Raw genomic sequence first — 23,771 nt, forward strand, 5'->3', positions numbered from 1 at the left:
CTCCTTTCTCTCACTTCCTTCCCCCTTTCATCATATCTCCCTCCTGTCTCTTCTTTTTTCCTCACCTGACCTTCCTGCTGCTACTGCTTCTTGTGCTGCGCACCAAGAGCTGCACTTCCCCTCCTCCCTCCAATGGCTACCCCAGCCGCCGCTGCTGCTTCTTCAAACAAGCAGCCTACCTATTAGGTCTACATGTAGAATTCATATGTTCACCTATCCAACAATAAAGGCCTGCCGTTAGAAAAGATTCCTGGACAGAACTTTTGCTTTCCAGGCAGGTAAATGGAACGATCGGCTGGGTTACATTATTATGCATTCCTCATCCTATTTTAATTTTAGAAAATCAGTAAAAAACAAAACTGTTTAATCGATTTGTAATGTAAGAATTTTATAGTTTTTACTCCTTCTATTCTCTATGCTTGTATTTGATGACTTTACATTGTAACTGTTCTCTGATTGTCCAGTACCTCTTATTGTAAACTGCCTTGAACTATTATGGCTTTGGTGGTATATAAGAATAAAATTATTATTATTACCTCACTCTCCTGCAGGGCAGCACTCGCAGCCTCAGTCCACACACCTGCCAGTCACTCTCAAGTTTCAAGTTTATTAGGATTTTATATACCGCCTATCAAGGTTATCTAAGCATTCTTTACAATCAGGTACTCAAGCATTTTCCCTCTCTGTCCCGGTGGGCTCACAATCTATCTAATGTACCTGGGGCTATGGAGGACTGAGTGACTTGCCCAGGGTCACAAGGAGCTGCGCGGGGTTTGAACCCACAACCCCAGGATGCTGAGGCTGTAGCTCCAACCACTGCGCCGCATACTCCTCTCCTTCGGTGTCCTATTTGGTCCCAAGACAGGACCAGCCACTGATCACACTGAGGCTGTGAGTGCGGCCCTGCGGGAGAGTAAGGCAGGTTGTTATGCTGCTGCTGCTGCTGCTGCTGCTCATTTAGAGAAACAGCAGTGGTGGCTGTGTTAATGGTGGGAGGGAGGTGAGGAAGTGCTGTTCCTGGTGTGTGGCAGTCCTGAACTGCTGTAAGGGGTCTTCAAAAGAGGTGCGAGGACGCATAGCGAGCACACCTTCGAGTAGTGGTCTCAAACTCAAACCCTTTGCAGGGCCACTTTTGGGATTTGTAGGAACTTGGAGGGCCTCAGAAAAAAATAGTTAATGTCTTATTAAAGAAATGACAATTTTGCAAAATTTTGCAAAATTCTTTATAGTTTAGAAATCTTCCCTTTTGGCTGTCTTAATAATATTGTAATGTATAGCTAAAGAGACATATGATCAGAAACTGTTTTATTTTACTTTTGTGATTATGATAAACATACCGAGGGCCTCAAAATAGTACCTGGCGGGCCGCGAGTTTGAGACCACTGCCTTAGAGGGAACATTGACCAGTATTTATGCTTGCTGAAGCCTGGTGTGAATGCCGGTGCCCATCTCTTGGCATTTTGGTGTGGAAATAAGGCTATTCTATCCTCCTGCCACTCCCATTTTTGAGTTGCATGCTAGAGGATTTAGGTTCACAGAGTTTTGGAATAGGGTAGGTGGAGATACACCCTATTCCAATTTCAATTATTGCCAATTAACTGCAATAACTGTTAACATCAATTAATTGCAATTAATTGGCTTGTAGGCTAATTAAAGATCCACATGCACATTTCAGCACCAAAATTCAAGTGCCATATATAAAATCTGGGGGATGTTGCATAAAGGGCCCCTTTCACAAAGCCGCGGTAGCGATTCTCCTGCAGCAAATGCACCAAAGCTCATAGGAATTGAACGGGCTTCAGTGCATTTGCCGTAGAAGAATCACTGCCGCGATTATTTGTAAAAGGAGCCCAAAATGAGGTGCTATTTTCTGAGCATCTAATTTTATGCATGTATAACCCTAGACACTTATATGCTACACTTGAGCGTATAAAACACTCCTCATCTATTCTGAAACTCATAAGATTTGATCAGGTCTTTTGGGATCTTAATGTTTGTTACAGGTTGTATGCTGATGTTTGGGGGGAGGGGGAGGTTCCTCATTGATGCAACTGCTCAGGATATGTCTGTGAGGGTGAAGGAATGCATGGATATGCTTACTGCTTGGATGGTGGCGAATAAGCTTGTCTTGAATTTGGCCAAGGCGGACATTATGTTTGTGGAACAGCATTTAGACCTGTCTTTGCCCTCTGGCATCTCTTTTCCGCTTGTGTCTTCCCTTGTTTGGATGTTGCACTGGATTCTAGACTATCAATACAGGATCAGATATCGCAGGTGATAGGAGCTTCTTTTTTTCAAACTTTGCATTTTGAGTAAGTTGAAGTCATTGCTGCCTGCTTATAATTCTCCATAGCCCCAGGTACGTTAGATAGATTGTGAGCCCACCGGGACAGATAGGGAAAATGCTTGAGTACCTGATTTTAAATCGCTTAGATAACCTTGATAGGTGGTATATAAAATCCTAATAAACTTAAAACTTAAACTTAAACTTATTATGTTAGGACAGTTCAAAGTTTACTGCTGACAATGATAGGTTATCATAATACACTTTATTTAGATGGTGCTGCTTCATGTTGTTGAGCTTTAGATGTTATCCAAAACTCATCAGCAAGATTAATTGTGGGAGGTTAATTGTGGGAGTTTCTAAATTGATACTTTTTTCACCAATATTGAAGCAGTTGCATTGGTGGCCACTTGCTTTCAGGGTGAAGTATACTTGCAAGATTTTGTCACTTATTCATCAAACGATATATACAGCTGTTCCATGATATCTAGCTCAATTGTGTAATTGTATTGACCTGGTCAACCGTTGAGATCTGAGCATACAAAACGGGTATCTGTGCGGCTACTGAGGAATATATATGATGTTGAGACTAGGGAATTTAGTGTTTTCAGTAATTGAATCTTTAAGGTGGAATATCCATACGGGGTATTTGCAATTGTATGGTAATGTACTCTAGTTTAAGAGTATTTGAAGACACACTTCTTTCTGAAAGCATTTTCAGGGTGACATAGAGAGCCTAATCAAAACAAACATCTAAGTCGAATTTGGTCATATGGTGCTAGACGCCCAAAGTTGGCAGTGGGAAAATGCCCATTCTCGAAAAATGCATCTAAAATATTTTTTTTTTCCTTTGAAAATCGTCTATCTGGACGTCCAGACTATCGTTCGTCCAGATCGCCAGCTTCTATCTTTATACTATATTCTCGACCAAAATTTCGTCCATCCCAAACGCCCAGAACAAGACCAGTTGGACATGGGAGGGGCCAGCATTGTGATGGACTGGCCACGCAGACATGGCAACAGAGCAGTGGGGCACCTAACAGGGCACTGCTGTGAACTTCACAAAAAGGGTGCCACATAAACATCTCACCAGAACTCCCTTATAGGTTATGCTGAGCCCCACAGAACACCCCCAAAACCCACTATACCAGGGGTCTCAAAGTCCCTCCTTGAGGGCCGCAATCCAGTCGGGTTTTTAGGATTTCCCCAATGAATATGCATGAAATCTATGTGCATGCACTGCTTTCAATGCATATTCATTGGGGGAATCCTGAAAACCCAACTGGATTGTTGCCCTCAAGGAGGGACTTTGAGGTCCCTGCACTATACCCACTTGTCTACAACCCCAGTAGCCCTTATGGCTGCAGGTGGCACCTATATGGCAGTACAGTAGGATGGGGGGGGTTGGGGGGCTCAAATTTTCCACCATGACTATAGTGGTTAGAGTGGATTATGGGCCTGGGTCCTCCTCTCTATGGTTCACTAGCCCACTCCCCCAGGCTATTTAAGAGACCTGCGTGCAGCTCTACTATACTAGGTGCTGATATTCTGGAGGCAGGTATGTACGTTTTTATTCCAATCTTTGTGGGGGTGTAAGGAGTCAGTAAACACTGGGGGAGTGTGTGTGGGTCTTTACTTTGTCTCTGCAGTGGTGATCTGGTCACTTTGGATCCTTTTTGGGCACTTATACCTGTTTTTAAATTTTCTAAGTCACAACGTATAAGTTCTGTCCAGGAAGTCTTGTAAAACCTTTGATGATCCCTGCAGGATGACTAAGTCTAGCTCGGCCCTTAACCACTCCTCCAGATATACACCTTTTAACTCTGGGCACACAGCAGCATTCAGAGACCTAAAAAGTCCCTGGATACGTCCAAAAAATAGGTTTGATCAGCACTTGGATGACCTGTCTTGTAGGTCAACCAAGTGCCAACTTGGGCGGATTTTTAGATGTGTTTAAGTTTCGATTGTGAGCCCCTTAGCATATGGCAGTATTAGAAATTAACTAAACTACAATTCCCTAGTGGAGAATACCTAAACGAAATAACACTAAAAAAACCAATTCCCACTTATATGCAAAAGTGCAGTATACTACCTATTTAGGTCTACTTATATACAAGGTGAGACCTCAGTAATGGAGCCTACGCACAGTGATATTCAATGACTGGATTTATCGGCGTAGTTACTCTGCTCCTTGCTCCAATCATCGGCCGCACACCTGTATCCAGTCAGTGAATATCACTGTGCGTAGGCTCCATTACTGAGGCCTCACCTTGTATATAAGTAGACCTAAATAAGTAGTATATTGCACTTTTGCATATAAGTGGGAATTGGTTTATTTAGTATTAGAAATTGCACAGTTGTTTTTTTTTATAAATTAGGAAAATGTGTTTAAGTTCAATACAATATAGATCATATGTATGAACAAAAGATAAGAACAACCAAAACAAACAAACAAAATAAACAGTAGATTAATGTTTAAAATTGTTAATGATCGTTAATACTTTCATAACTATGTCAAAAAAAGAGGACAGTATGGATATATAGCCAGGCTATAGCTGTAAAATAAATAAGTAAATAAAACAAAGGGTCAATATTCAGCCGGTGGCAGTGAACGTTTTGTTCACCAATGATGGAGGTATTCCCGGATATTTAAAGCCGGGCGCTGTCCAGGCTTCAACTTTGAATATCCGGTTATTTTGAACCGACTAACACATAGCTGCTTAAGTCCACCTCACTTGATCTTTACATGAAAATTTTAAGTGAGGTGGATCGTTTTTTGCGGTTGTGGGAGGACCCTTGAAACAGCGATGTGCGAAACATGTCAGGTCCAACCCTCCCAAGCCGAGTTATTTTGATAATGAATGAAAACCGATTAAGGAATTATCTTTGAAAAGAGCTGCGAAGCTAAGTTCTTAAATATTTAATATTTATACTTTACAAAATCTTTATTAATTGTTATGAAATAATGAAATAGCACTTGCACTTTTGAGATATAAGAAAAGTTTAGCACACAGCACTTTAAACTTTCTGAAAAACTGAAAAATGTTCTAAATAGTTGAGCCGATGAGGAGTTTACCACATAAAGCTCACCGCGGTGAAAGATATTTGAGGCTGTGGAGTGGTGGGACTGAGGCTCTAGAAAGCTATATAAAAAAAATTTTATTTTTGGACTTTTGAAAGAGCTCTTTATACTTAAGAGTATTTTCTATATGCTTGGTTAAGTCAATATTAAGCCACGGGCCAGGGGTTAGTGCATAAAGATAGGAAAGACATTTATGTGGCTCCATTTAAGCGCTAAACTTGGCTGTTTAACAGCTGAATATTAGCACTTAAGCGGCCAAGGGCTGACTCTGACCCTGGAACACCCCCAACAAAGCCAGGTTTGAGTTAGGCATTAACCAAGAATTTCAGTGGCACTTAGGGCTCCTTTTACGAAGGCGCATTAGGGCCTTAACGCGTGGAATAGTGTGCGCTAAAATACCCCGTGCGCTAGCCGCTACCGCCTCCTCTTGAGCAGGCGGTAGTTTTTTCAGTTAGCGCGTGCTATAGCACGCACTAATCCGGTGCGTGCGCTAAAAACGCTAGCGCACCTTCGTAAAAGGAGCCCTTAGTCATTTAAGTGCCGCTGAAAATTAGCAGCTAGCCCCGACCAAGCAATTTAGCCGGTCAGCAGCTGGCTACATCACTTTGAATATTGTCCGGTATGTGGTTAACATCAATGCTGATTGCCTGTTCTTCTGAATATCGATCCCTATATCAATATATCAATATTGTAGGAAAGGTGCTAATCATTATACTTATAGAATGTAATGGGGGTGCTAAAAACCCCTCCCCTTCATATCACCTGTGGATAACCTCCATCCCTCCCTCCCCCCCCCCCCCTCCACTGCACTCACTTACTTCTCTAGTCCTTCATCTGCCCTCACACGAGCTTTTCCACAGCTTTCCACATACAGTTGCCTCTACTTCCTGCCTTGTTTGTTTCTGAGTGGCAGGTTTCTCTTCTACAATTGTCATCTTCCTCGCTCCTTGGACAGGACATGTCTGCACCAACATCAGCCGCCCTCCTGTCTTATCTCTCCTTTGTTTCTATTTCTACCTTCTGCTTTCTTATTACTTTTCTGGCTCTTTCCTTCCTCCCTAGTGAGCCACAGCAGCAAAAGGAGACACAAAGGCAGCAGAAGCAAGTACGGTAATCCAGAGATAAAAAGAAAGAGGATGATGTTTTTACCTATATGTAAGACATAGAAAAGCCAGGTGATATGGATGACAGAAAACATACACACTCAATAACAGTGCTCTAGCCTTAGAACCAGCTCTTACTTTCTTGCTAACACCTTTCAGTTTAACATACCATTGCACACATAATATTCACCATTCAGAAGCAGTACAAAGGGGCAAACACAGAGGGAAGGAAAAGCCTCAGAATATTTACAGGAGTCATACAGAGTAATCATACTAGCTCATCACTGGCATAATCATACTAGCTCAATCACTGGCATAAAAACCTGCCCTCTGGTGCTTTTGTTTTCTCAAGTTTAAACTCAATTTCAATCAGGTTCAGAAATATGATATTTAACTAGTGTTACCCAGACGTCCGGATTTCCCCGGACATCTCCTCCTTTTGAGGACATGTCCAGCGGTCCGGACGGCTTTTCAAAACCTGGCACTTTTGTCCGGGTTTTGGAAAGCCTCCTCAAATCGCGTCGGGCAGGGAGGAAGTCCGCGCATGCACGGACTTCCTCCCTGCCCGACAAAAGCAGGCAGCAGGGAGCGGGACTGGGGGAAGGATTACGGCATTACAGGGCGGGATTGGGCAGGCCTGGGGGCTGATCTAGGGGTCCGGATTTTCCTATTGGAAAATCTGGCAACCCTATATTTAACCAGTGCTCACTGTGCAAGTTTGCAATGGTATGTTAAATCGAAAGGTGTTAGCAAGAGAGTAGGAGCTGGCTCTAAGGCCAGAGCACTGTTATTGAGTGATTATTTGCCCTATCACCCATCTAAATAGTTTTCGTGATGAAAAAAATAGCCATTAGGTGAGATTAGGACTGAATCCCTCTGCACCGGTGGTTATCAATCCAGTCCTGAACACACCTAGCCAGGTAGTTTTCAGGATACCCACAATGAATATGCATACGATAAATTTGCATACAGTGGAGGTAATGCATGCAAATTTATCTCATGCATATTAAGTATGGCTATCTTGACACCCTGACTGGCTGGGGTGCCTCCAGGACCAGGTTTGAGAACCTCTGCTGTATGGGCACTAAGAGAGCAGATCTGCTTTAATCACTGGCACGGCAGAGTGGGGAATAGATACAGATGCTGACCTCACATCCTGTTCTCTTTGAACTCTTTCCAGGAGCCCTCAAAGCATGCGATGTGCTGATAGTTTATGGAAGCGATGGTGAGGAATGGAACCAGTATCTTCACGAACTTTTCCTGTCTTCTCACCATACTGAGGACCTACGTGTTATGGCCTGTGGTGTGACAAGCCACACGCCTGTTCATCCACGAGAGCATAGACTCTTTCTTAATAGCAGGTGCATTATAGTCCTGCTGTCAGTGGAACTGCTGAATACATTCTACTCGCCTGCAGTTCTGGAAAGCCTGTGTAAAGCCCTGCATCCCCCACACAAAGTGCTTCTGTTGTTTTGTGGTGTGAGTGAGTCCACTGATTTATCAGAGTTCTTCCAAGACTGGACTTCCTGGAAGCATCTGTCTTCCGAGGACCGACCTGAAGCCTACATTGCAGCCGTCAGTGAGACCATCGCAGAAAGTAAGAAGCTAAACCAAAGAAACCCACAGAATAGTATTATCAGTGCAGTCTGCTCCTTTGGTAAGTCAGTTCCAGTTCAGTATTATTAATATAGTAGGGGGAGGGGATGCAATTTGATATAGCGCTTTTTCATGGCTTCAATAAAAGTGGTTTACATATAACATACAGATACTGTTATCAAATGGCCCCAGCACTATTACCTCCTGCACCAAATGATAAGCTCCACTAAGGATTAGGTCTCTAGAACTGATTCCCCATTTTGTTGGTTCCTTAACCAGCTTCTCTATAAAGCAGTCCTTGATTACATCAAGAAATTTTACCTCCCTAGCATGCCATGATGTTACATTTACCCAGTCAATATCAGGGTAATTGAAATTACCTATTATTAACATTACCCAGTTTATTAGCCTCATTTTTTTCTGATAACATTTCAGCATCTTTCTGTTCATCCTGGCCAGGTGGACATAGTAAGCTCCTATCACAGTACTTTTCCCTTTTGCACATGGAATGTCTACCCATAGGAATTCCAAGGTGAATTTTGGTTCCTGTAGAATTTCTAGAATGTCTGCTCTGTATTTAAGGATGCTTGGTCTACCATGGTCTTTACTGCAACTTTGCTATCAGGATGCCCTATCTTCCCTGTTTTGATGGCAGATAAAATGAATATGAACAAATATAAAGTGATGCACATTGGGAAGAATAACCCAAATCATAGTTACCAGAGGCAAGGGTCCCAAGGTTACCAGAGGCAAGCACCCAAGGAAAAAACAATACGCTGAAACCTTCCGCCCAATGTGTGGCGGCGGCCAAAAAAGCAAAAAAGATGCTAGGAATTATTAGAAAACAGATGGCAAACAAGACTAAGAATGTTTAATGCCGCTATATTGCTTCATGTTGTGACCTCACCGTGAGTACTGTGTTCAGTTCTGGTCGCCTTATCTCAAAAAAGATATAGCGGAACTAGAAAAGGTTCAAAGAAGAGTGACCAAGATGATAAAGGGGATGGAACTCCTCCCATATGAGGAAAGACTAAAGAGATTAGGACTCTTCAGCTTGGAAAAGAGACGACTAAGGAGAGATATGATTGAAGCCTACAAAATCCTGAGTGGTGTAGAATGGGTGCAAATGGATCAATTTTTTACTCCATCAGAAATTACAAAGACAAGGGGACGCTCGATGAAGTTACAGGAAAATATTTTTAAAACCACTAGGAGGAAATATTTTTTCACTCAGAGAATAGTTAAGCACTTGGAATGCGTTGCCACAGGATGTGGTAAGAGTGGTTAATATAGCTGATGTTAAAAATTTTTAGACAAATTCCTGGAGAAAAAGTCCTTAGTCTGCTATTGAGACACATATGGGGGAAGCAATTGCTTGCTCTGGATTGGAAGCATGGAATGTTTCTACTATTTGGGTTTTTGCCATGTATTTGTGACCTGGATTAGCCAATGTGAAGATGGGATACTGGGCTAGATAGACTACTTTTATGACCCAGTAAGGCTGTTCTTATATTTTTATGCACCTTGTTCCAAACCATGCTCTTTTGAGTGACTGTCAGCCTGACCCTAGTTTATAGTTTAAAATCTGCTCTATCTCCTTTTTAAATGTTGATGCCAGCAACTTGGTTTTGCCTTGGTTAAGGTGGAACCAGTCTTTATGGAATAGGCGCCCCCTTCCCTAGAATGTTGTCCAATTCCTAAGGAATCTTAAACCCTTCTCCCTGTACCCTAGCATTGAGACTCCAGAGCTCTGCCTGTCTCTTGGGCCTGCACGTGGAACAAGGAGCATTTTTGAAAATGCTACCTTAGAGGTCCTGGATTTTAGCTTCCTACCTGAGAGCCTAAATTTGGATACTATGTCATTGGTATTCACATTTACCAAGACAGCAAGCTCCTCAGCACTGTCTAAAATCTTATTTAGGTGATGCGGGAGGTCTGCCACCTTCGCACCAGGCATGCAAGTGATCAAGCAATCCTCATGTCCAACAGCTACCTAGCTATCTACATGCCTAGTGATCGAATCTCCCACTATAATTGGTGTCCTAATCCTTCACTCCTGGCCAGAAGCCCCTAGAGACATATTTTCAATGTGTGGGATATTGCATTCCCTGGTGGGCAGGTCCTGGCTTCAGGAATACTTCCTACTTTACCAGGGTGATGTTTTCCTTTACGAAGACCTCCCTCTTCCAAGGCGGCACAGGGGCTGCTAGACTGGAGATTGGATTTCTCTACAATGTCTCTGTAGGTCTCCTCTTTGTCTCCCTTAGTTCCTTTAAGTCAAGAGATTAGATCTGTTCCCTGAGTGATAGGAGCTCTTTGCACCAAGTACCTCTCACCAACTGGGAGATAATCAAACATGTGATACTTAGTGCAAAAGACTTGATAGCCCCCATCTCTCTGCTGGACTGTTGCCTGCATCTTAATATTGGCAATTTCTTTGTTAAGTTGCTAAGGGAGTGGGAATATATACACTAAGGTCCTCTAAGATAGCTCGTTATATGTTAGGCTATGGTAATATTTCATTTATTTTGTTAGGTTATTGTTAGGTTCCTTTGTAAGGATCTAGTAGACTGTACTTCTTGCTAATAGAGATGTCCTAATTACTTTTGTAGCCTTCTAATTGGTTCAAGAGCCTATAAATTAGAGATCAGGCCAAGGGTGGGCAGGAGGGAATAAAAGTCTAAACAGAGGCTTCCTGTGCCTATTAGCTGTGATTTATCCTGATACTATAGCAATTTTAAAATAGCCCTTTAAAATGCTAGGATATGAACTGTAAAAGAGACTTTGAGGGGCATTTTCAATAGGACATCTAAGTCTGAGTATGGACGTTTTGAGAAAGATGTCCAGAAATCCAGCAAAGTAGATGTTCATTTTCAAAACTGCAAGACATCTGTCTTTTTTTAAAATGATTTATGTAGATGCTTTCTTCCTTAGTACATCTATCTTTTTTGGCCATTCTCGAATATAAAGATATCCACATGAAAAACGCACAAAAGCAAGCTTTTCGGACGTTCAAGCAGCCAGCATTCTTAACAAACTGTTCACAGACGGCTGAGCACAGTTGAGGCACTCTAAGAGGTACTGTAGCGAATGTCACATAAAAAGTACAAGGTACACATAGTAACATAGTAGATGACGGCAGATAAAGACCTGAATGGTCCATCTAGTCTGCCCAAACTGATTCAATTTAATTTAATTTAATTTAATTTTTTTTCTTCTTAGCTATTTCTGGGCAAGAATCCAAAGCTCTACCCGGTACTGTGCTTCCAACTACTGAAGTCTACGTCAAAGCTCACTTCAGCCCATCTACATCCTCCCAGCCATTGAAGCCCTCCCCAGCCCATCCTCAACCAAACAGCCATGTACCGACAGAGACCGTGCAAGTCTTCCCGGTACTGGCCTTAGTACTTCAATATTTACTATTATTTTCTGATTCTAGATCCTCTGTGTTCATCCCATGCTTTTATGAACTCCATCACCGTTTTCCTCTTCACCACCTCTCTCGGGAGCGCATTCCAGGCATCCATCACCCTTTCTGTAAAGAAGAATTTCCTTACATTGCTCTTGAGTCTCCCACCCCTCTGCCTAAAATTATACCCTCTGGTTTTACCATTTTTCTTTCTCTGGAAAAGATTTTGTTCTACATTAATACCTTTCAAATACTTAAACGTCTGAATCATATCTCCCCTGTCCCTCCTTTCATCTAAGGCAGTGGTTCTCAACCCTGTCCTAGGGGACCCCCAGCCAGTCGGGTTTTCAAGATATCCCTACTGAATATGCATGAGAGAGAGGATGAATTTCATTTTATCTGGGTTCAATTTCAGTTTGTGATCTTTCATCCAGGTTGCTATTGATTTTAGTGTTTGGTATATTGTGTTCGTCATGGAGAGTTCAGGTTGATCGAAGGGTATGAGAATGGTAATGTCATCGGCATAGCTGTAGGAGGTTATGCCTTGTTTGTCCAGGTGAGAGCTGAGGGAGGCTGTATAGAGATTGAAGAGAGTCGGGGATAGAGGGGATCCTTGGGGAACTCCGCAGGGTTTGACCAAGGTTCAGATTTTTGTTTGTCTGATTTTACTCTATAGGTTCTTGATTTAAGGAATCCTTCAAACCATGTGTATACTTTATCTGTGATACCTATTGTATCCAGGATTTGTAGTAGAATGTTATGGTCCACCAAGTCGAATGCAGTGGTAAGGTCTAGTTGTATGAGCATAATTTTTTTTCCTGTGCTGAGATGTTGTCTGGCTGTGTCCAAGAGAGATCCTAGTAGTGTTTTCGTGCTGAAGTTGTTTCTGAAGCCGGATTGTGTGGGATGGAGTATGTTATGGTTTTCTAGGTAATTGGAGAGGAATTTGGCAACTAGTCCTTCTATTATTTTGACGTAGAGTGGAATAGAGGCAATTTGGGGTCTTTGAGGATCGGGGTGATGATGATTTCGTTGAGGTTGGTAGGGTAGTGGCCGTTTATTAGCGAGATTTGTATCCAGTTTAGAAGAAGAGCGCGGAATTTTGTGCTGGATGTTTTTAGGAGATATGGTGGACAGTTGTTGAGGTCACAGGATGCATGGCTGTATTTTTTGTAGTATTTGTTGAATTCAGGCCATTGTATGTTGGGAAATTTAGACCATATTCTATCTGCTGCAGTAGAATCTCTATCTATGGGGAGAATTGTGAATTCGTTAGGATGGGTAGAGGTGTCATTGAGGGTAGCTCTTGCATTGGTAATTTTATTTTGGAAGTGTTCTGCTAATAGAGTGGCTGAGGGGGGGGGGGGTAGTATTGTTAGTGGCCAGGTATGGTTTGGTGTCGGTTAGGGTTTTTAGAATTTGGTGTCTTGGGTTTCAGTGCCTATTAGGTTGGTGTAGTGTGCTTTTCTCTTGTCCTTTAATTGTGATTTGTATTGTTTGTTGATTTTTTCCAGGCGGATTTTGTATGATCCGAGTTCGATTTTCTCCATTTTCTCTCTAGTCGTCTACATTGTCTTTTGAGTTGTAGCAGTTTGGAGTCGAACCATTTATCTGATCTCCTGCTGGGTCTGGATTTGGTTGCAGTGGGGCTAAATCATCAAAGGTGTTGAGCAAAGTCTTTCCCAATGTAAGATGAAGTCCTCGGGGTTGTTTTCTAGAATAGTTTAATCTATTTTAGACCAGAATATGGAGGGTTCGATGTGTTTGCGTGAGGTGTATGTTACTTTATTGAGTTTTCTTATAGTTTTTTTGTTGTTTTTGGTCCAGTTGATGTTGAAAGTGTAGGTGTAGTGGTCTGACCAGATGGATCTGGACCATGTTCCGTTAGATGTATGAATTTCTGTTAAGGATGGTTGGTGGGTCATGAAGGCTGCAATATCAAGTTGGTGGCCTTTTTCATGAGTTGTTTGTGGATTTAGCATTTGGAAGGATAAGGCTTTGAGAAATGAGAGAAAGTTGTCTACTTGTTTGGATGATTGATCATCTAGGTGTAGATTTAGGTTTCCTAGGAGTAGGTTGTAGGTTGCTATTAGTGAGTTTTGGTATATGAAGTCTTCCACTTCGGTTCTTGCTAAAGACCAGTTTCCCGGCGCTATGTAGCAGAGCATGCAGTTTAGTGTGTCTTTTAGTGTGGTGCTTGAGAGTTGGCAAGCTAAAAGGTCCATGTACGGGTTAGATGTTTTCTCAATTATATTAAGGGTTAGATCTTGTTTGATTAAGATTGCTAGGCCTCCGCCTCTTTTTTTTTCTCTGCAGACCACTGTAATTTTGTATCCTTGTGGGCAGACTTCAGTTATTCTGGGGTCTGAGTCGGAGGTTAGCCAGGTTTCTGTGAGGAAAAGACAGTCCAGGTTTTCTTGTGTTATCCAGGTTTTTATAAGCTCTGTTTTTGGACCTAGCGCTCTGATATTTAAGTAGGCGCATTTGAGTGTGGATATCTCTGTGTGATAGTTGTAGGTTGTGTTTGGATATATAAGTGATTTGGTGTGCCGATGTGGTTTAGTCTTAGTGTGTGTTGGTCTTCTTCTCCATGCTGTGGTAATGGAGTGTAGAGTGTTAGATTGTAGGTTTGAGTTTCTGTCACTTGATGTTCTCCTATTTTGGAAGAGAGATTTATTTATATCTGTAGCGGGTGTAGGGAGGAGGTTATTTGCTGCTTTCTTCCCGCTGGTTAAAAGAAGGATTAACAGTATGAAGTGCTGGGCTCGTGAGGTTAGCTTCATTTTGGGGTGTTTTGTTGTTTTTTTTTTTAAATTATTTTTGTTTGGTGGTTGGTGGTTGGTGAAAGGTGGTAGAAGGGTCTTTGGTGGTTTGGCTGCTGTTGGGTTTTTTTTTTAATTCTTTATTTTCATTTTATAGTATTGACATAATTATAGTCAAGACAAAGAAATAGTACAATACCAGTACAAACTTTTAAGGTGAGACAATAATCAAATAATAAAAATTACATTAAAAAAAAAAAACCACAAAAGAATTTCCTTTCTCATCATAAAGGTAAAGCATTAAACCAGAATATAAAATTTACTGGATTGTTACATTAGACCTCAATCAAAAGGGGAGAAAGCAATACAATAGCTGAATCCTCTATTAAACAATACAAAGAAATAAAAGATGGTAGCAAGGGAGAACCAGAACCTTAACCTTATTAATGAGCTGACTTGAAACAGAAGTTCTCTCAAGTATTCTAAATTTGCTCTTTAGCAGAAATAAATTTTGTCAATTGCTGAGGTTCAAAGAAAATAATCTATTCCCTTGATAGGTCATTACACATTTACAGGGGAATCTGAGTACAAACGTCGCCCCTAACTGCAGAACCCTTTGCCTCAAAATAAGAAATTATTTTCTTCTCTTTTGGGTCATTCGTGACACGTCTGGATACATTCTCACTAATTTAGTCATAAATGGTACATCTTTAAACTTAAAAAACAATTTAAGTATCCATTCCCTGTCAGAGTCGATGGCAAATTGTACAAGTAGCGTAGCAGTTGCCGGTATCTCTTCACCTGACCTCTCAAGGAAATTTGTCAAATCCAAACTATCAGCAGACAAATTCTGCTGGTTTGGTTTCTGAACTGCTGGTCTAGTTGGTAAATAGTATATTTTAGTATGAGGCGGATAAGAGGTTTTGGAAACTTTCAAAACTTCTTTCAAATACTTTTTAAATGTATCCCGTGCTGAAATAAGTGGTAATTTTGGAAAGTTAGTAATCCGAAGATTACTTCTTTTTTTTTTTTTTGAAATAATTTTTATTAGAAGCAGTTGCAACACAGATGACACAGATATCCAGCAGTACAAATACACCAGGTCCAAATACAGAGAATACAAACTCTAACAATAAACGATCTGGCAAACTCAGAAAAAGAAAATAGAGGCGGCCAAGCTCTGAGCCATCCAGTCACAATCTGCAAAGTTTTTTTTTTTTTTAATAGAAAGAACAAAAGCAACCCCCCCAGCCATACCAGATGCACACACCCCTCCAACACTCCATACAAATCACAACAGACACTCCACAACCACACACACCCCCACACACCCCTCACAATGAACTTCCACACAGGCCCCTATGAAAAGCAAAAAGAAGAAAGAGGGAAAGAAAGAAAGAAGAACGAGAAACAGAGAGTAAGAAAGAGAAAGAACTGTAGAATCAAGAACAGGTATCCATCTGTGCCCCCATATCCTCGGGACACAGCGACAAAGCCGCCTTCCAGAGCCTTCCAGAGCGCTGGTCAATCCTTCCCCCCCGTGGAGAACGGTGAATTTCAAATTGTGCTACCTGGGCAATAAGATGTAGCCAATGAGTAAAAGAAGCCACCTGATCAGACACCCAATATTGCAGGAGAAGTTTTTTCACCAAAAGGAAGGCTAAATAAAGAAATTTCTGCTGAGGAGTCGAAAAACCAGCCTCCTCCAATACTCTCAAGTCGCCCAGCAAAAGCATGCCATAATCACGTGGGATAGGACGGTGCACTATGCGCTCCAAAAAGGGGATAGCCTGCAGCCACAAATCAGTGGACGGGCATTCCAAAAAATGATGGGTCAGAGTCCCAGCAGCACGGCAACACCTGATACAGACATCCCACTCCCAAAGGCCCATACGAGCCCCATGCGTCCTAGAAATATATGCCCTATGTCAGTGGTTCCCAACCCTGTCCTGGAGGACCGCCAGGCCAATCGGGTTTTCAGGCTAGCCCTAATGAATATGCATGAGAGAGATTTGCATATAATGGAAGTGACAGGCATGCAAATCTGCTCCATGCATATTCATTAGGGCTAGCCTGAAAACCCGATTGGTCTGGTGGTCCTCCAGGACAGGGTTGGGAATCGCTGCCCTATGTAATATCTTAAACTGCATTTCCCGGAGATCGGAGGAGCCCCCCATGGTTCTAAGAGGACCAAACAATGCAAGAAACGCGCTCCAATCCCCCAGGAAGCCCAGTTCCCTCCGCCACACAGCGGCCACACCATCAAGGGCGCCCACAGACAATTGTGCCCGCAACATCCGACCCCACGTTGATAGTCTGTTCTGAGCCGATGGAACCAGAAAGAATAATGCATCCAGAGGACCACAGAGCCAAGCATCCCCCCACTTCTGAGTTAGCGTAGTATAATAGTGGCGTACCTGAAGGTACACCCAAAAGTGAGTGTGGGGCAGATTCCATCTCTTCTGAATTTGAGCATAAGAAGGAAATACACCCCCGTCGCCTCCATCCCAAACATCCCTCAAGGTCCGACACCCCCGCTCCTCCCACACCCTGAGTCGAGAAGGGCCCATCCCCGGGACAAAAGCAAGATTACCACACAAAGGCAGGAGTACCGATGCAGCTGGTGTTTTCTGTTGTTGTCGCCTCCACCATCTCCACGCCAACCGAATCGGCTGGAGGAGAGCCAGAGTCGAGGAGCCCCCGGGAACCGACGAAGGCGGCAGATGTAAAAGGGCCAAGAAGGAGTGCGGCACACACCAGGAAGCGAGCCAGCCCCCTGGGCATACATATAATGGCCAGTCCAACCCTCATGAATGAAACGAAACAGAGCCTCTACATTGTAATGTCTAACATCTGGGAGATTCAAGCCCCCTGCGATCTATCCAGCATCAGTTTAGTATAGCTAATTCGAGCCCTCTTGCGCCTCCAAATAAAAGTAGAAATAGTGGGACGAAAAGCTCACACATCCCGGGCAGAGAGCCAGACGGGGAGAGTCTTTAAGGGATACAAGATCTTGGGCAGGAGAACCATTTTGGTGAGGGCAACTCTACCCCACAAGCCCAACGGTAACTCCCGCCAGCGTTCACACTGAGCCGCGATTTGCTCAAGAGGTCAACGAACATTGTACTGGTACAGGAGGGATAAGTCAGGTGTCAAATACACTCCTAGATACCGCAACGGCCCTCTGACAGGCGGTATAGAAAGAGTGGAGTGCCATGCCTCCCCATGAGTGGAATCCAGAGGCAACAGCTCGGACTTGGCACAATTAACCCGCAGGCCCGAGAAATTACTGAAAGTTCGAACCACCCCGAGCGCTCGCTCCAAATCATCGAGGGGGTTATCAAGGCAGAGTAGGATGTCATCTGCAAAGAGATTAATCCGACTCTCCCTGTCACCTATCCGAATTCCCCGAATGGAAGGATCGGTGCGCAACCGGGCCGCTAAAGGTTCGAGGGCTAGCACAAAAAGTAGAGGGGAAAGAGGACACCCCTGCCGGGTACCTCTACCCAAAGGAAAAGAAGCAGTAAGACCCCCATTCACCAGCAAACGCGCCTGCGGGTTAAGATATAAACTACGAATCCATTCATGAAAGCGGCCGACCAATCCATATTGCTGCAGAACCCAGAATAAATAATGCCAGGAAATGCTGTCAAATGCCTTTTCCATGTCTAAACCAACTATAGCCGATTTACTCCCTGTCCCCCGTCTCGAGTGTAATGCCATCAAGGCCCGGAAAAGATTCATAGAGGCATACCTGCCCGGAATAAAGCCCACCTGATCTTCATGAATTAATAAAGGGAGGACAGCATTCAGACGGCGGGCCAATATAGCAGCCAGTAATTTAACATCCTTATTAAGCAGAGAGATCGGGCGGTAAGATCCCACCTGTGCTGGATCCTTCCCCGGTTTAGGAAGCAAAACCACATGGGTCATGTTTCTCTGGCCTAAGCCCTGTCCCGAATGCAGCGCATTATAAGCTTCCCCCAATGCCGGAGGAATTAAGTCCGCCACTATCTTATAGTATTCGGGCCCAAACCCATCAGGTCCCGGCGCTTTCGTGAGTTTCAAAGCTTTGATACTCAACTGAATTTCCTCCACCGTAACCAGCGCGTTCAAAAGATCAAGTTGGGCAGCGGTCACTTGAGGCAAAGCTAAATCCCGGAAAAACTCCGTTCGATCGTGATCAAGGGATTCGCGATGGGAATAAAGAGTCTCATAGAATTTCACAAATTGGGACTGAATGTCCCCTGCTCCTGTATAAAGACGACCCTCCTGATCCTTAATTGACAAAATGACTTGTTGTTTTTGAGGAGGACGCACAAGATTGGCCAGCAGCCACCCAGCCCTCCCCCCCCCCCCAGCGATGCAGGTGATAACATTGGAAATAAATATCCCTATGGGCCCGCTGCGTCAGAAGGACCTCCAACTGAGATCGGACATCTCCCAGCCGACGCCTATCAGCCGCCGAGAGCGTAGCGACATGCCGTCGTCTCAGAATTTGCAGCTCCTCAGAAAGCCGTAAAACATCTGCCTCCTGTCGCCGCCGTGCCCGAGACACATAAACTATAATGTGCCCCCGGAGTACAGCCTTCGAGGCTTCCCAAAATATTACCGGGTCAACGTCAGGCGTAGCATTATGGCGACAATATTCCAGCCAGTGTTCCCTGAGATACCTGTGAAACTCCAGATCCTTATACAAATGGCTCGGGAACCGTCACCCCCGCCGCGGTGTATCATTCGTAAGCCGGACCGACAGTATCAGCGGGGAATGGTTGGATAATGGAACCTCTTCTATAGAAACATGCTCTACCTGCGGGAGCAGTGAGGGCGGCGCCAGAAAGTAATCCAAGCGGGTATAAACATCATGAGGGTGAGAGTAGAAAGTGTAAGTATGCTCAGTGGGATGCAAAGTCTGCCACAAATCCAACAAATGCATCTGATCCATCAAAAAATTGACCCCCTTGGCTCCATGGTCCCCCGGGCACACCCTCGCCGGCTTACAGTCCATCAAGGGGTCAGCCGAGATGTTAAAGTCCCCCCCCATCAAGAGTTGGTAGTCCGGGTACTGAGCTACCTTAGCCAGGAGCCCAGAGAAGAAGCGGTGACTATAGACATTAGGGGCATAGAGATTACAAAACAGCCATTTCTGACCCCAGAGTTCCCCCAACACCATCACATATCTGCCCTCTTTATCCGAGAGAGTTTTATGGATGTGCAGGGGCAACTGTTTATGAAACAGGATCGCCACCCCCCTCTGTCTGGAGTTAAAAGAAGAAGAACACACCTCTCCCACCCAGTCCCTGCACAACTTGGCATGCTCAGCACCAGAGAGGTGAGTCTCCTGCAAATATGCAATATCAATGTGATTTCGCTTGAACCAATTGAATAATTTATTTCTCTTCACGGGGGAATGAATACCATCTACATTATAAGTAGAAAAGCGGAGATTAACCATTATCAAAGGAAGTACGGGATGACAAAATAGGAAGAAGTGAGAAAAAAGAAGAGAGAGGGCCTCCCCAGCTAAGACCCCCCCCTCTCTGCAAATAGGGCAGTAGAACAACAGCCCCCAACGTCCTCCAGCCCCGCCTGGAGAACGGGGACCACCAGAAAAAAGAGGAAGGTGCAGATCCACCACTCAACTCCCCACCCCCCCTCCACAAGCATACCCATACATCCCACCACTCACCCCCCACAGCCCCTCCAGACTCACCCCCACTCGACCCTGTCCCCCCTCCCTACCCCAGAGATTACTCCCCCAGGACTCCCCCTGAACTCCCACCAAACCCCCAAAAAATGAAACAGCAAAACAAAATCCCATAAGGGACAGCATAAAACAGAGAGGTCACGGATCTGGGCAGTCCACGATCCGATATTTGCAGTACAAAACATGTTTCATGTAATATATCAGGGTAAAACATTATAAAACAATATCATACCCCCCACCCCCCTTTCACATAAACCCAGCAAGATGATAACAGGCAGTCTAGAGCAAGAGCGGGCGAATGCAAAGAAGGCAGAACCACAGCAGGACCACTGCCCACAGCACTCTCCACACGAGAGGTGAATGCCAGCACCAGCGAGGCCTCCAAGAGCTCATCCTCAGATCTCAAAAAATGTGAAAGCACTAGAACAAGGAGGAAGAGGAGATTCAAGCATCACCGGTCCTAACAAAGACAGCCAGTCAGAGAGAAGTGCAAACCACTAGGGCAACTATGCATGCACCCCGCAGCTGCATGGGCATGCCATCGCCAAGTTCAGGAAGCCGAGTCTCCACCGCTCTCCCCAGAGGGACCGGCAACATTAATGGCATCGAGGAATCGCTGTGCCTCCCCTTTAATCAGCATAGTGTGCACCTTGCCTTTCCTCCAGATCCGCAGTCTGGCAGGGTAAACCAGAGCAAAGCGAACCCCTTTTCGATGTAAGGAAGTGCAGATGGGCGCCATTTCCCGCCTCTGGGAAGAAACACATGCCGAATAGTCATTGAAGAGCAGCAGCCGGCTCCCTTCGTACATCAGATTGCCGGCTGCCCGATAGGCTTTCAACAGTTGTTCTTTCTCCCGCCGGTTCACATATTTGGCAATAGCCGCTCTAGGCTTAGAGTTAGACCCCGTGGCCGGTCCCAGCCGGTGCGCCCTCTCGCACACAAATTTGGCCGCCGAGACCTCCAGGCCGAGGTGCTCCGGCAGCCACGAATGAAAGAAATTATAAAGTTCATCAGAGGACTTCAGCTCCGGGAGCCCCACAACCCTCAGGTTATTTCGCCGATGGCGGTTCTCCAGATCATCCACTTTGTCTTGGAGGGCCGTCACCTGGGATTGCAGGCCATCAGCTCGCCTCCGTTCCTCAAGGGCCTCATCCTCTCGGGCGGAAACACGCTGTTCCACTGCCCCCAGCCGTTGAGCCTGGGCTTCAAATTTCTCATGAATGCCCTCCACCGCCGACTGCAATTTGTCGGTCCTCCAGAGCGGTCGTGACCAGGCGAGATATCTCCTGAGCCCAGTCTCCCACCTCCGGTGGTGCAGCACAAGGAGCCGACGCCATTTTTGGATCCGGCGTGCAGGGTTTGCCCTTAACAACTATGGCCGCTTTAATGGGCATACCGGGGCTCAACCGGTTCGGAAAACTCCCTCCGCGGTTCCCGGCGGGAGACGAATTGCGCTGGCCGCTCAGGGAGGCGAAGAAAAAAAAGATAAGTGCTGATATGCGCTGATATGAAGGAATCGGAGCGCGGAGCCCAGCAGCACTCGTCCGATCACCACGCGCGCATCACGTGACCCCCAAGATTACTTCTTCTAATCATATTTTCCAACATTTCGACCTTAAAATTAAGGTTTCCAATATCTCTTATCCAGACTGAAGCCTGGGACTCCACTGTCTTTATTCTAATTTCATGTCCATCCACTTTAGTTTCCACGCTGGATAGTCTATTTTTCAATTCCAAATTTTCAGACACAACTGAAGTATAACGTGTAGTAAGTTGCTGCATTTGAGTCCCCAAAGAGATTTGCAAACTAGATATTGCTTCCCAAATTGTCTCCATATTGAAAACCTTGGGCCTCTGCATAGGTATCAGTTCAGAACCCAGACCCTCTGATGAACTTAAAGTACCTGGAACTTCAGCTGGAGACGAATTCAATTAAAGGAAACCCTGAGGCAGTTTCTGTTTCAATTCCTCCGAGTGCTCTGATGTTTGAATTGGCTTCACAACTCCTGCTGAATCGACTCCCGAACTCAGCCGGTCAGGAGAGGGAGCACCCCAGGACATTCTCTCCTCCATCGACTGCTCAGACGCCCCAGGACGACTCGGAGGACTCCGCTCTTCAGGAGTTATAGATGTTGCCTCGAGGGAGAGCTGTAACACTTCAGCAGGCATGTCTCTCCCAGCCAAGGAAGCCTCCGGCTGTGTTCGCGTCCCACGTTGGAGGGAGACGTCCATCGGGCCCGCTGCTGCTGGCAAAGGTTCGTCGGGAAAAACCCGAAGTTTAGATTTGTGTTTCACCATAGCAAAATTAAAGGCAGCCCGGGAACTTCCGTGGCGTCTTAGCTCCAGCTACCCGCGGCCATCTTCCTTAAGCCACTCCCCCCGCGTTCGAGTATAGATTTTTCTTATCTGGCTGCTGTTTTTCGGTTGGTTTTACGTTTGGTAGTGTTGTGGGGGTGGATCGCTTCTTGGTCGCTTCACAAAGGTGCTATGAGCGTCTTAGACAGCGTGCTGTTAGGCGCTGAATCTTTTATTGGTTCAGCGTAGTCCCGTCGGGAGGGGCGGAGTACGCTCCCATGCTGGTAAGCCTCCCTGCCTGCTCCTGGGTCCAGCGATGTCGACCAAAGTGAGATTCAAATAAAGCAAAAAGAAAAAGAGAGAAACTAAAAACGGGTGCTGGGCTCAGTGTAGTCCTGTCAGGTGGGGGGAGGGGCGGAGTGTGCTCCCACACCAGCAAGCCTCCCTGCCTGCTCCTGGGTCCAGCGATGTCGGCCCTGTGCTGTCCTGTCGGGAGGGGGAGGGGCGGAGTGCGCTCCCACTGCGGCAAGCCTCCCTGCCTGCTCCTGGGTCCAGCGATTTCGGCCCTATGCAGTCCCGTCGGGAGGGGGGAGGGGGGAGGGGAGGAGTGCGCTCCCACGCTGGCAAGCCTCCCTGCCTGCTCCTGGGTCCAGCGATGTGGCCAAAGTGAGTTTCAAACAAGAAACAAGAAGTAAACAGAAACTAACAGAAACACGGGTGCTGAGAGACTTCCTGAGCCTTCCAATTGGCTCAGTGTAGTCTCGTCGGGTGGGGGGAGGGGCGGAGTGCGCTCCCACGCCGGCAAGCCTCCCTGCCTGCTGCTGGGTCCAGCGATGTGGCCAAAGTGAGTTTCAAACGAGAAACAAGAAGTAAACAGAAACTAACAGAAACACGGGTGCTGAGAGATTTCCTGAGCCTTCCAACTGGCTCAGTGTAGTCTCGTCGGGTGGGGGGAGGGGTGGAGTGTGCTCCCACGCCGGCAAGCCTCCCTGCCTGCTCCTGGGTCCAGCGATGTCGGCACTGTGCAGTCCCGTCGGGAGGGGGGAGGGGCGGAGTGCGCTCCCATGCCGGCAAGCCTCCCTGCCTGCTCCTGGGTCCAGCGATGTGGCCAAAGTAACAAATAACAAGAAAAGGAGATATCACCTCCCCCCCTTCCTGGATATGTAAAACATACATTCAGAAATCAAAGGTAATATTAATAATCAATTCTTACATAATTTTGTTAATGGATCCCAAACCTCTTTGAATTTATTATAGTGACCCAATTGTAATGATACCATATGTTCAAACTTATAAAGTTGGCATAAGGTTTCCCACCAAAAATTATAATCTATCCTATCCCAATTTTTCCAGTTTTTCGTAATTAGCTGCATACCAACTCCTGTCATGATGAGAAGTAATCTATTCTTATTTGTATCAATGGGACTCTTGGGTATTAAGAGAGTTCCAAACAACACTATGGCATATGACAATGATAGTGAAGCTTCCAAGATCATATTGATTTGGCCCCATATGGACCTCCAAAATCTAAGT

General features: G+C 45.1%; 1 protein-coding gene across 4 annotated transcripts in view; it reads left to right on the top strand.

Annotated features, from left to right (window-relative positions):
• The window catches only part of PIK3AP1 (phosphoinositide-3-kinase adaptor protein 1), a 170,944-nt gene that overhangs the window by 18,139 nt on the left and 129,034 nt on the right, over positions 1–23,771 (top strand). For 2 of the 4 annotated variants that reach the window (XM_033943251.1, XM_033943248.1), the window contains exon 2: positions 7,650–8,126. The exons of 1 other annotated variant lie outside the window; for it this stretch is intronic. In XM_033943251.1, coding sequence (XP_033799142.1) covers positions 7,763–8,126 — 364 coding nt within the window. In that variant the 5' untranslated portion in view covers positions 7,650–7,762. The remainder of the gene's footprint in view (positions 1–7,649; positions 8,127–23,771) is intronic. One more of the 4 variants, XM_033943249.1, reaches the window with a different exon arrangement.

The sequence above is a fragment of the Geotrypetes seraphini genome, chromosome 4 (genome assembly GCF_902459505.1).
Source record: "Geotrypetes seraphini chromosome 4, aGeoSer1.1, whole genome shotgun sequence".
NCBI lineage: Eukaryota > Metazoa > Chordata > Amphibia > Gymnophiona > Dermophiidae > Geotrypetes > Geotrypetes seraphini.